Source organism: Anoplopoma fimbria, chromosome 17, assembly GCF_027596085.1.
Source record: "Anoplopoma fimbria isolate UVic2021 breed Golden Eagle Sablefish chromosome 17, Afim_UVic_2022, whole genome shotgun sequence".
In the NCBI taxonomy this organism is placed as follows: domain Eukaryota; kingdom Metazoa; phylum Chordata; class Actinopteri; order Perciformes; family Anoplopomatidae; genus Anoplopoma; species Anoplopoma fimbria.
This window is the reverse complement of record NC_072465.1, coordinates 5,291,732-5,304,838: the sequence shown is the minus strand read 5'-3', so window position 1 is coordinate 5,304,838 and position 13,107 is coordinate 5,291,732. Positions and strand designations below refer to the sequence as shown.

Genomic DNA, 13,107 nt, shown 5'->3' with positions numbered 1-13,107 from the left:
ATGCATCAACAGATCTAATTGTACCAGATAATATTTCTGTTGGACTTTTGATGAAATTGAAAACCAATATAGATTTAGTTTTAGCCAGACCTGAACTCACTGTAGCATTTAATGACCTGAAGCTTGACTAGAACCAAATTCCACTTTTACAACTATGTAAAACTTGTTACTAAAGTGAGTAAGTAAGTCAAATAAGAAAAAAATATTAAGACAAAACTGGACTAGGCGAAACATACATATCCTGGCCCAACTATATGCTATACACTGACTGTTGACAATATTCCTGATTGTGTTACTTTGTGCTTGCAGTCTCTCATAGGAGGACACGGTATCCGCAAGCAATAACCCTTCTCAAACATGCTGCCATAAACTTTATTCCCACATCCCTTTATCTTTATTTGAGGCGTCTTTGTGAGCCGGAACAGCAGTTCATTTTAAGATTGATTTGACATTGTAATGTTTGTCCTGTAAAAGCAACTTAAGATAAGTAAATACAAATAATGGCACAGCGTTGGATAAGAATGCGGCATGCACTGTAACATTATTTCGGTAATAGACACAAACAGAAGTGATGCTGCTTTGCTACTGGAGGAAAAGTCAACAAAAGTAAGGATGTCTGACAGTATTTTGTGGACCTGAATCTGTGTGACACATCTAACACCAAGTTATCAAAAAGCTAAGGTACAATCTAACAGAAGGTTCCAGGTTTAAAATGAAAACACTGTAGCACCTCAGTGGGTGCTCGAGTGGAACTGATCCTTTTCTATTTGCACATTTCAACCCAAGATACAATGTTGTGACACACAAGCAGCGACATGCACATACACACCACAGGTTGAGGTATGATGGACGCACAACATCAGAGCAGAAAGCAGGACGTCAGAAACAAATAATCTCCAAGTCAAACTCATTCTTTCTTCCTTTAATGATCCTTCTTCAGGGGTTTCCATCCTTTTCACTTCTCTGCCCTCCTAAAGTATCCCTAAACCTCCACCCTTCTTAGTCTGTATTCCCCTCCCCTCCTGTGTATACCTCCACCTACATTACACCAGCGGAACAAGTAGTCTTTGTCTTCCCGGCTGCAGCTGCGGGTGATATTTCTCATTTACTGAAGAGCCGAGGAAATAAGAAGTGATGCTGTCTGCCTGCCTGTCCACTCATGTGAATCATCCAAAACTGCAATAACATCGCTACAGCAACATGCCACTGCACAGAGACCCGTTGTGGTGTGACTGCCCTGACAGGAAGCATGCAGCTCCTCCATAATCCATCAAACTGTGAGAAGCAGCGACTCCACGCAAAGGCCATGTTTCATGTTACAGGGATGCTCTGTCATGTATAGAGAATTATTAACACGCTTACAGAATGTGAGGATATCCAACCTGAAAATCGGACATATGATACAGGTGTATAAGTGTGCCAAAAAGAGGCTAAGATAGTGAATAAATAATGTGAGTGTCTAGGACTGAGACAGAGCCAGCTCCTCTTTCTACAAGCTCACCGTCTGACATGAATTCTGTAAAAAAACAACTGTAAATTCAAACTAGATAGAGGTGCTGCTCATTCCCCTGAATGTATCACATAACATTTCTGTATTGTATTCATGGTTAAATCAAGGCTTGCGCTTTGATTGCACCTGAGAGAAGAGGGGGAGCCGTGTCGAGATGTGAGTACTGTTACTGCTGAGCACTCAGCAAAACAGGGGAAGTGGTGGAATGTAATACGAAAAAGCTAATGTACAGTAGGTGAGCCAGAGGTACTTCTTCTCTCTTTAGCAAAACATCACACCCTTACTGTGCTTCTTTGCATCTGCTGAGAGCAAAACTAAAGCCCTTGATCCTGACGAGAGCAGAGCACATTGGCTCAGCTCTGAGTAGACTTTTCATTACACTCTTACACCAACACACACACACACACACACACTCACTTAGGTCGTCAATGGGAACATGAAAAGTAATACAAAGCAGCACTTAGCTTGTCTAGGGATCTTATTTTACAGCATGAAATAGATCTGATATTTAACATAAATGTCCAATTTAGTGATTTGTCTGCTTTGGTATGGACTGTATGCATTGACCTCTACAATTTTGAGCCAAATGTGAGGCACAGACATGCTATTGCAGCTCCACATGCTTCCCCTTTGTGGATGCCAGGAATAAAATCATTTTTGCACCTTGACTAGTCGGGATGTCCTACAACTGTAAAAGCTCAGCGGTAAGATTATAGAAACTGATGTTTTTTTGTGTGTATTCCATAAAGGAGCTTAAGCTCAACGGCCTTGACGCGGATTGAACTCCACAAGGACAGAGAAGAAAAAAACATTAGGATAAAAGATGAGGTGAGGGATCCAGTTGGAAATCAGTACAGTTCCAGCACTCTTTATTTAGCATGCATGTGTGCCTTGCACTTTATGCCTCGGAGAGGACTGAAATCCATGAGGAAGAGGAAAAGATTTTATGATCAAAGACGGCATGTGGAAAGGTATTCAGTCCTATCAGCTCAGCCCCAATCAAACTCGTATTTTGTACACACGTATGCCATCCTCATACTTCAGCTGATGCCTTCAGGGAAAAAGGTTGAACAAGTTCCTTGGAGCAGGCATTAATCCTCATTTAAACTCAACTCACAAAACTTACAGAGAGCAGGTCAAAAGGTCTTTTTGTTGAAAATGCTCAGTAGCACACAGCTTTTAAACCTCTGGGATGTGAGATGAGGAAGAGAAAACCCTGCATAGCTTATCTGGCTGCCTGAGGTTCTAAATAATATTTCCTTGCAAACACACTTTGCCAACTTAGCTCAGTTTCCCAAGATAATAATTGAAGTTAAACGTGTCTTTTTTGGCAAATCCACAGAGGCAAATAGAGGCGTTTGGGAGTAAAAGAATAAGATTGGGATAAGACTCGAGGCAGATGAGCTGCGGAGCTAATAGGCAGACGTGGCGTCCAGACAACGACCAAGACAAAGAGCATGAAAGTGAAGAGAGAGACGGTATGTGTGTGTGTGTGTGTGTGAGAGAGAGAGAGAGAGAGAGAGAGAGAGAGAGAGAGCTCCTCTGGGTCATTACACTAGGCTAAAGACAGACACATGCAAGTGCCTTCTCATCCTTCATTCTCTCACTGTTCCGGCCAACAGGCGCCGAGCAGGAAGGTATGAAGGTATTGAGCCATGTTCAGTGAACCTGACATGAGCTGAAGATACTGTGGCAAATGAAGATACATTGCAGGGACAGTGGCTTCTAATTGTCTTCCTGCATTTCCACCAGTCCGTCACCTTTCTCGCCGTGGACAGTGTGACTGGCACATTCAATACAAGATACACAATAGTGTGAAAACCACAACATGGTGGCTAATGCAAATTAGATTACAAGATATCCTGTCCATTTATTCAGGTTTTTGGCCGTGTCCATCTCACGTACAGCAGTGATGAGCAGTTAACTGTGACATCTCAACCTGAGTTCCATTATTAGAGCGCCTGCTGTCAGATAAAGCTGTGATAAGACAATACGGTGGTGCCTCGGCACAGCAGCCGCAGAGATTCATCCAGACACATCAGACAAGACAAATAGAACTCAGCTAATGCTGACAGAGCACCCCGGGAGGAAAATTTAGACAGACTTTCAATCATTTGTTTGACAAGTGGGGGACATATTCAAGCAAGAGGATTTCTGTTTCCATAATTCCAAACCCCATAATCCATTTTTGGCCTCTGTCAGGGCTGAAATGAATGATTTACTGGGCCGAACTGAGGAGGCAAGTCACCTTGGCAACAAATTGAATATATGCAGCTCAAATGTCCCATTATTATGAGTGTGAAAACTATTCTGAAACACAGAAGGTGCAAAGATGAAGTGGTTTTCCCACATTTTCGGAGTGTATGAAAGTAAGGTGTAAGAACGCTGAGAGGGTTTACACAATGGGGAAAATAAAGACGTGAACCTAAAAATGTCATGAAGAGATTTAGCAGAACACTGGTTGTAAACACAACACTGTCATATGATAACTTGACCATATTATAAATTCATATGGGGAAATTGTAAACTTCCAATGTCGGGATATAATTGTCTGTTGGTTTGTCATTATCATTAGCTCCATTCACATACAAGCAGTCATGAGATCCATTATTAATATTAAAATATTTATTACAGCAGGTTTAAAGAAAATATATTTTAACATAACTATTTCAGTGGATAAAAGGTCAATGAACAAGGAATTGATCAATCCAGAGGCAGGAGCTCAAATTCAGAATGAATAATTGATGTGTCTTTTCTACACGTCAGAAGTGAAGTTAGAGAAGAGAAAAACATGGCACTTTAAAATATCCAGCAATATGGGAAAGACAAGTTTGTTCATATTTCCTCAACTGTAACTAAAATACACACACTTAAAAACACTATGATAGAAGTAATTTATTTTATATATAAAATATTTATAGAAGAGTTTTTAATTAAAGAAAAGAGAGTAATGTAGCAGAGTGATGCGATTTAGAAAGTAAATTAGTAGTATGGTTAAGACAACCCTAATTTGACTGCCACTGGGTAAATTAGTTGCTGGAGCAAACTGAGTCCTCTGCAAACAAAACACTCAATGAGTAACATTTGTCCCCTGCAGTGGTTCTAAATGATGCCACAAAGTAGCTCTGCTGCATCTCAATTACCTGGCAGTGTGTCTCTCTGCGCCATTAACATAAGCAAGCCATTTCACTTAAGTGAGACGCTGCTAGAGGGGCCTAGAGGTGATAGAGAAGCTGTATAAGATATTGTATGAATAAAGATGTGTAATAATATATGATGCAGTAACTTTCTGCTGCTTTGTTTTGTATGAATAAAATAGATGTGAAGCAAAGGGGTGGAGTGAATCAAATGGGACCAAAGAAAAGTACACATGGAGGAATAATTAACACAGACATAAAATAAGATAAGATAAGATAAGATAATCCTTTATTAGTCCCGCAGCGGGGAAATTTGCATAATGGAAAATGGAATACCTGTGACACACAGACGTGTATCTCAAGGTATAGCTAGACAGATGGGTTGATGGAACACTGTGACGTGTTTGTCTATTCTCATATTCTTACATTCGTTGTAAATTATTGTGGGAATGAGCCACCTGTGTTAAATAGCACCTGTGCGTCTGATACTATTATCTCACATCAGAGAAGAATAAGATGAAATCTGCTTCAATCTAATTTCAGTCAGAGAGGGAGAAAATTCCCCAGAGTACATGCAGTTAAAGGCTTGACATGAGTAAAGCTGCTGAGTAAATAAATACTAATGATATTGATACAATGTTGCCACAGGTGAATCAGAATTCTTTTTTTTTTGTTGCTAAAACAGAATATGAAACAGTGACTGTGTTGACAGGGCTATAAATAACCAGCTCATGAGGGTTATCCTGGTTATTATCATATTCAGGATATGATGTTTACAAGAGCACAGAGAAATCAGGTTATTCATATCCCTGTATACATGATAAATACTAGTAACCCGGTTAATGATTACTTCATTCTGTTTGCACAGGCTCTGTGATGTTTAAATTAAATATATGATAATAGAAGAGAAATAACTATTCTTTAATTTTCATAGGCACTTTGTAGAGTATTTTCTCTCAGTCCAAAATAGCAAAGGAGTAGATGTACTATTTTTTTGCTAATGATGCAATGGAGCAATAGATTTGCTTTAACTTTTATCATTGTAAGTGCTTTGTCCTTGAGTAAGTGCCTTGTCATTTTGGCCAATGACTTCTTGTCTTTGTAAAGCCAGAAGTGATCATATTTGGATGACAGGGTTGGTCTAGAGCTGGGGAAGAGTTGTACTGTTTGCATAGCAACCACCATAGCAACCTGTCACTCAAAGCCACTTTAACCTTAATTATGCATCATTTTAATCCTTAATATAATCTTGCAATTGAGTTGTATAAAAATTCACCAAGGTGTAAATTAACTATAGGGACCAAAATCATTTCTTATACCAGTCTCTTAACATGTTTATTTCCGCTTTGGAGTTGGGCATTTTAACATTGGGGTTCATGGGGATTGACTCGCTTTGGAGCCGACCACAAGTGGCCATTTGAGGAACTGTCCTTCCTCATTGGCTTCATTTTTCAGGCCGCTTAGGTTTTTCACGGTTCACTGAACAGCACCTTTAATCACAGCTTAGCAACCGTAACTAGGCAGGACAGGCCTGTCCAGCTTTAAATTGCTCCACTTAGCAAAGCTGTGTGCATAAGTCTCTAACAAGAGCCATACTCTGTATCCAAATAGTTTGGACAGTGAGAAGCGTACGTATAAGGAATGAATTAAACTGTGGGTTTGTGAGCGCTGATGTAAGCTGCAAATGTTAGCATACCCTTCTTATTAGCTTAGCAGTTACCTAGCATTTTTTTCCAAAGGCATGGGGCTTCTCCAGGGTTACAGGTTAAGCCAGAAGAATAACTGTTTAGGAGTGGAACTAAGCCAAAATGCTATTATATCAGTGATGAGAGTAAAAACTGCATATTTATAACCCCCGACAGGGTTTTTGTTTTAAAATAAATCATCTGGACACAGTCAGCTTATGATGGAGTTTTCAACCAACTCCGGCTCTCTAGCATTAGCTTACTAGCTAGAACGAATTAGCTAGCGACAGTTCACCTGACAGAATCCACAATAGTTAGATACAAAGCCTGCCTTTGATAACTTCTGTGTGAAATAAAGAACCTGTAATTTCAAAAGTGACCAAGAATTTCGAGTGACTCATCTATCACTGGTATCATGGTAAACTGCCTAAGTGCTGCGCGAGAACGGAAAGCTTAACAGGCATAGCGGGGCTTAGCGAACGGTCAATTAAATGGCAAGATACTGACCAAGCCGTGAATCAGGAAAGAAGATAAAACTTCTGTTCTACTTTCGCAGTTTAAGACACATCAGTGGAGCTCACCTCTAAGTGAATATCTGATTATGTGTGGAGGAAAAAGTTAGGAAACGGCACACAGGCCATAGAAAGTGCCATTTCAACCTCCACTCCTGCCTCCCCTCTCGCCGGCCATAAAACGCAATGTAATAGGATTCCTAAGCTTTTCCAGTGACTGCTTCCACTATCACACAGACATTTAAGTGCACTAATCCATGACAAATTGTCTCATCTGATCCATGACAAATCGTCTGAGGGGCTGATAGAGACGAGGAGATGGAGGATGGAGGGAGGGAGAGGTTGGGGGAGGGGGCAAGACGATGGAGGGCGGTGGGGTGGGGGATGGGGGAAAGGCCAGGCACGGAGAAATCCCTGTTCGGCACCTGAATGATCAGGCAGTTATTGCTTAGTTTTTTAGAAAGGTTGCTTTCATTACCTCGAAGGGCATGCTGTGTGATAGAAAGTGAGATCGCATAGCTCTCTACTTAAGCCCACAGTTTCCAAAGCAATTATAATCCCATGTGGAGATAGATTATAGGATTTTACTTCCTTTGTTTGCAGGATTTGCCGAGGCCCATGTTCAAGAAATTAGTGTTTCTAATTAAATCTGTGTCTTATGGAATTTTTGATTTCAATCACACAGTAGTTTATTATTGGCTCTCAGAGAGGTGTTTTACATGATATACACACAAGTGAATATTTTGTCAAACAAAATAGCAAAGATGAATACACGCCCACTGCGACCACATAAAAGGCTATTCCACAATCCTGGACTAATGAGTAATGACTTGGATGTGTTAAAAAAAAAATGATTAAGGCGTCATCCATTCAAGTGACTGTAATTTAATTTGAATTTTCTTTCACCATAAATTCTCACAGTAATTAGTCCCCACCGTTTAATGGGGGTGTAAATAAAGCTGATTTAATGGCAAAACAAAAACACAGAAAGCCTATAGCTGTTCCTCAGTGTAGTATGGATGAATGTGCCGTTCGTTGAAGCTCTTACACCTCCACAGGAGAAGCGAAGCAGCCAGATTAGCACTTTGAAGATGACTGCTTAAAAAATACCTGCATGTTCACATTTGCGTTTCAGCGGCTAACACTGAGCTATTTGTAATGAGGGGTCTGAGAACTGTATGGAAATGAGTTCCGAGATGAAAACGGTGTGTGCTTTCAATTTGTGAGCCCGTGAAGCTAATTTCTTAACATTCCCGAACGCTGCCAGAAAAAAATCATCAATCTTCTGAAGCAGCCATCCGTTTGGCAATGGAACGGAAGGGTGAAAAAAATCAATTCATACTGTGCGTATGAATGGCATCCAGACTTCTACACCATCCTCATTTACCGGAAGACAGCTATCCTATTCTTTCGACACCTTGTATCTTGTCAGATTTTCCTGTCTCCAGAGAACCTTGACCCTTAGATCTGAAGTTAAAAAACTTGTGCTTAAATAGACACATAAAGCTGAAGTTGAGAACTACAGTATTTGGACAGGTTGTTTTCTTCTTAAAGCGGAAGATGCATTTCTTATTTTACCAAACACATCCTCGCTGATGAGCTCTTGTTTGACCATATGATGCATCTTGGTTAACCAACGTAATTAAGTAGTATTTTTCACCACCTCAAAGCTTTTTTATTTATTTTTTTTACACAGGAAGCATTATAGCATGTTGAACAATGAGCTCATTAAAATGCCTTCCAAACATCTGTGATTAGACTTTACAAGTCATTTTAAATCAGTGGCTGGAAATATAGCAGCAGCATCACCACTGCATTCATTTTTGCAACCTTTTCCATGACTTTCCATTTACATGCAATAGTCTGCGGCTGCCACTCACAGTTGAATCATTTAATTTCAACCTTTGATTATGCTATTCTTTAAATGAACAGCGAATGCTTTACACAATAAGGGTTATATGTGAAGTACAGTTCTGTGATTATAGTACACATATACACTGTACTGCCTCATCATCATGGCTGCCAAAGAAAAAGGTCAAACAAAACGTCAGCAACAGACTGCTATCAAAGTGTAACAGGCAAGCAGAGATAGTTTAACAGCTGCACCTGGAACAGGAATCATGTTGTTCTATTAGATCTGAGACTCTCTTAAACTGCCCTGTCAGAGTCATAATGAAACAAAGCAGCAGCTAAAGTGTTGTTATATTCAGAGTGCCCCTCTGGGTATTGATACATTATGAACATGGCTACTGTATGCAGCTAAACGAGGGTAGAAAAATATAGTTCCACCTGAGTGTGACAACGCTGTACTAAACTTAGTAGACAACACATTAGGGAGCGATTTCAATTTCAACACCAAATCTATGGTAACTTCAGCAATGCACTGACAATGTAAATCAGCTACACTTTCACTGACTTGTGATGGAGTCCAATACAATGTGCTGTCAACAGTGGCCTGGTTTGTGCAGCAGCAGACTTGGCAGTGTGCACTTCTGCACGCTGTGTTGGCAGGTGGAGAGAGTGCAGAGCCGGGCTTTTGTGAGTGTGTGTGTGTGTGTGTGTGTGTGTGTGTGTGTGTGTGTGTGTGTGTGTGTGTGTGTGTGTGTGTGTGTGTGTGTGTGTGTGTGTGTGTGTGTGTGTGTGTCATGTCACATTCAGCTCATCTGTCAATGTAGTGGATTATTTCTTGAGAGACCAGAATTGGCTGCCCAGAATCAGGCCGCCATCAATCTTCGGCCGCACCAGCAGGACGCAGGGGAGGCTGTGTGAAGCAGAGGCTCACGGGATGGAGAGCCGCTTCCTGAGCAGGTGACGAAGCAGTCAGGCAACTCGTTACTCAATCTCCGCCTCAGCGGTGACTACGCTGATTTGTCACAGAAACGTTTGCAAAAAATAAATAAATGCGATCTTGAAACTTTATCTCAGCAGTCACTTTTTGATTTTTTTGGGGTTATGCACCGCCAGCTCACTGTTGCAGAAAACAAATTTAAGAAGATTTCTAAAACATTTTTAAATGCTTCAACAGGTTGGAGAATAAATCTGTGTCTAGGTCAATATGACCTTCACCCGTTCTCAGATATCAGCACAGCCCCTTGTCTGTCTATCTCTGTCTATGAAGGACGGTCTGTGAGTTTTTGTACCACTCAGTCTCTCAGACAGTCAGCCGGGCTTCATGCTAATATCTACGAAAAAATTATGTTTTCTTACAAAAATACAGACCCCTTATTTCACTTCAAAACTTGGATTATGACTGTTCAGATAACAATGCAGTTGCAAAGCAAAAAAACGAGTGTCGCCTATCTTTCAGTCAAGCAATAAAAAGATAATGAATCAATAATCTCAGCAAATGGGAGGCATATGTGAGTCCAAGATAAAATGCTATCTCTATTAATCTGTTTATCTTCACAGACATTTTGAATCTTGTTTTTCTCATGCTTCATTAGCAAAACCATTTTACAACTTAATTTTCTGTATGGCAGATGGTATATCGCACATCTTTTGATCATCGAAACACAGAAACATTATTTGATTACGGAAAAACAGCAAAGCATGAAAGCCAAGCTTTCTTTCTTTTTTTTCCGCTACGTCCTACATAGCCATATCTATTTATATCTGAGGGTTTTGGCCTCAATGAAACCAGAGAGCTTCTCAAATTATAAAATCAATTCTAATTCAAATATTCATCATAGCATCTCAATTCTGAGAGAGCAGTTCTGGTTAGATCGGTTAACGCCACTTCACGGCTGAGTAAGATTGATGTCAGCTTAATCCTCTTAAAAAAACATGATATACTGTAAATTGTACAGTTACCGAGCAGCAGAGAGGAAAAAAATACAAAAAACAGAGACTGTTCCCTCTTTGAGCGCACAGTTGTGATCGACCATTATCCCTGGGAAGCCTGCTGATTAGGAATACTAAAATATATTAACATATCCTCAGATTTTGATTGCCAGCACCAATTATGGCTGTCATCCATCACAGTTTGTTTAATTTTAGAAGTTTTCTGTAGAGTACTCGTGTTAATATAACACTTTAACAGACCATCTGTCTTATGGGGCCTTTCACACAGAAAGCGGCAACTGCGCTCCAATGGCTTGCGCGGCACCACAACGTAATTTTGTTGCGGCGCAAAGCAACGCCTGGGCCCAAAGTTCAATCTGATTGTTGCAGCTTGAATGCTGGTAAACTTTATTACATCTCCCTTTTGATTATATCATGGTGACGTTATTGTTGTCTAACAACATAATGAAATCTGAGACTTTAAAAGTCTATCAAATCAACAGAGTGTGTGTTTATCAATCATCTGCACGCCTGCAGCATACATCTTCTCAGACATGATGTGTCCTGAACACGGCTCCACTATCCCCAGAGGGCCCATGAAAACGACCCACCATAATGGCCTCAGTGAGAAAATGGTGTGTAAATGTGTGAACATGTGCATTTCTGTTGTGCAATAAGTGTATAAGTTGATTTGTCTGACAGGACACCTTCCAGAGAACTCTCAGCCATAACTATCTTTTGCCCTGGATGTCTTCTCTAGATCCACGCTGGGGGTGGTGGGTCTTATCCTTTTTCCTCTCATTCCCTTTGGAAACTCTGCATTATTCAAAAGACACTTACTGAGCCTTGCACTTCCTTGTACATCTTTGGCACCAAGCTCGACTTGCCAACCAGTCAGAAAGAAAAAAAAAAACAACAGAAAAACTGGAAGCCAGCCTTTAAAAATTCATTGGGGGCTCTGTGTCGCTCATCCCTCACCCTCTTGTTCCAATTAACGGGACCAGGATACTTTGAGAACTTTCTATCTATCATAGCTGGGATTCCACTGTGTCAGCTGTTCCAAAGCAAAAGTAAGCCAATTCTCCGACATGCTGCTTACAGACCAATGTTCAACACAAGTATGGTGAATTCAATGCTGGACTTTTTTTTTCCTCTTGCTGTGCTTCAATTACAGTCTTTTTGCTTGGCAATGCGACACACACACACACACACACACACACACACACACACACACACACACACACACACACACACACACACACACACACACACACACACACACACACACACACACACACAAAAGGGATGCAAGCAGAAGATAGCATCAATGTTTAACAGCCGCTTGGCTTCTGGAAAGAGCCCTACTCTGAACGACGTTTCAGCTTGGGAGTCACACTCATTGTTAGAAGCTTAAAGAAAGCTGAGCTTTGCTCAAGAAAACCTTTGCCTTCCCCGTAACACTTCAACATACACCATAAGCAATGCTGCTAAGCTTTTCAATAGTCGAAAGAATTAGATCCGCCTTGGCGTCTTCCCTCCCCTTTTGCCCCTACGGTGCAGAAGGCGTCGGGCTTAATTGCCAAACGTTTCCTAGTGCAAAAGAAGGATCCATAATTGTCATTTACATCTAAGCCACAGTGATCAAAGCTCCCTTAGCTACCAGCACAGTAATAGGGATTTTTGCTTACAGCTTGTCCTGCTCGTAACAGTCTGCCAGCAAGATCTAGGGTGTAGTAATCGAGAATTCTTCGCTGCAAACACAAATCATCTCCCTACAGGCAAACTCACGATGTCTGAAGAAGCTCTTTGTCTTAGAGGGTTTCAATGTTCAGATTAAAACAGGAATGTGCAGCTCAGCCACACAACCAAAGTCTGACAGTCTATATATTTCTTCCTAAATAGCACAAATGTGTACAAGGTGATCGGAAGAGCATGACTAAATATACCTATGTAACATGCAATTAGAAGCACAATTGGTGGTGAATCATGGGGGTGAATCATCATGACACTGTACAGTACGATGGCAAATCATTCTTGCTGTTGCTTTCAAACATCCAAAGCTGAGAAAAAACGCTGTCACATCGAGGGGGCAACGTCTCGCACTGTAGCACAGCGCTGTGAAGCTGAAAAATCTGACAAAGAGGTGCACGTACCCAGGGTGAGAATGTCGGTGCGACCGGGCCGGGCCACATGGTGCTGCTGGATGGTCTGGTAGAGTGTGGCCTGGCACAGCAGCAGGAAGCCGAGGCTAATCCACATGGCCAACAACCAGGACATGGTAAGGCCGAGTCTGCAGGACGGCACACAGCGGGAGAGAAACAACAGGGAAACACGGTATTACAGCGTGTCTCCATACATACATATTTACAACGCACACACACAAATTGTGTTTATGTGCGTCAAAACAAAAGAAACACTATAGTACGCTGATAAATCTTCTGATATAACCTAGATATGTTTAGACATTTATCTTCATGGTAAGA

The 13,107-nt window shown here is 41.0% G+C and overlaps 1 protein-coding gene across 3 annotated transcripts in view; it reads right to left on the bottom strand.

Moving 5' to 3' along the window:
• Positions 1–12,907, bottom strand: part of LOC129106224 (chemokine-like protein TAFA-1) — a 102,045-nt gene extending 89,138 nt beyond the window's left edge. Inside the window, exon 1 of one of the 3 annotated variants that reach the window (XM_054617582.1) lies at positions 12,778–12,907. In XM_054617582.1, coding sequence (XP_054473557.1) covers positions 12,778–12,901 — 124 coding nt within the window. In that variant the 5' untranslated portion in view covers positions 12,902–12,907. The remainder of the gene's footprint in view (positions 1–12,777) is intronic. The other 2 variants (XM_054617581.1, XM_054617580.1) reach the window with 2 other exon arrangements.
• Positions 12,908–13,107: the final 200 nt, after the last annotated feature.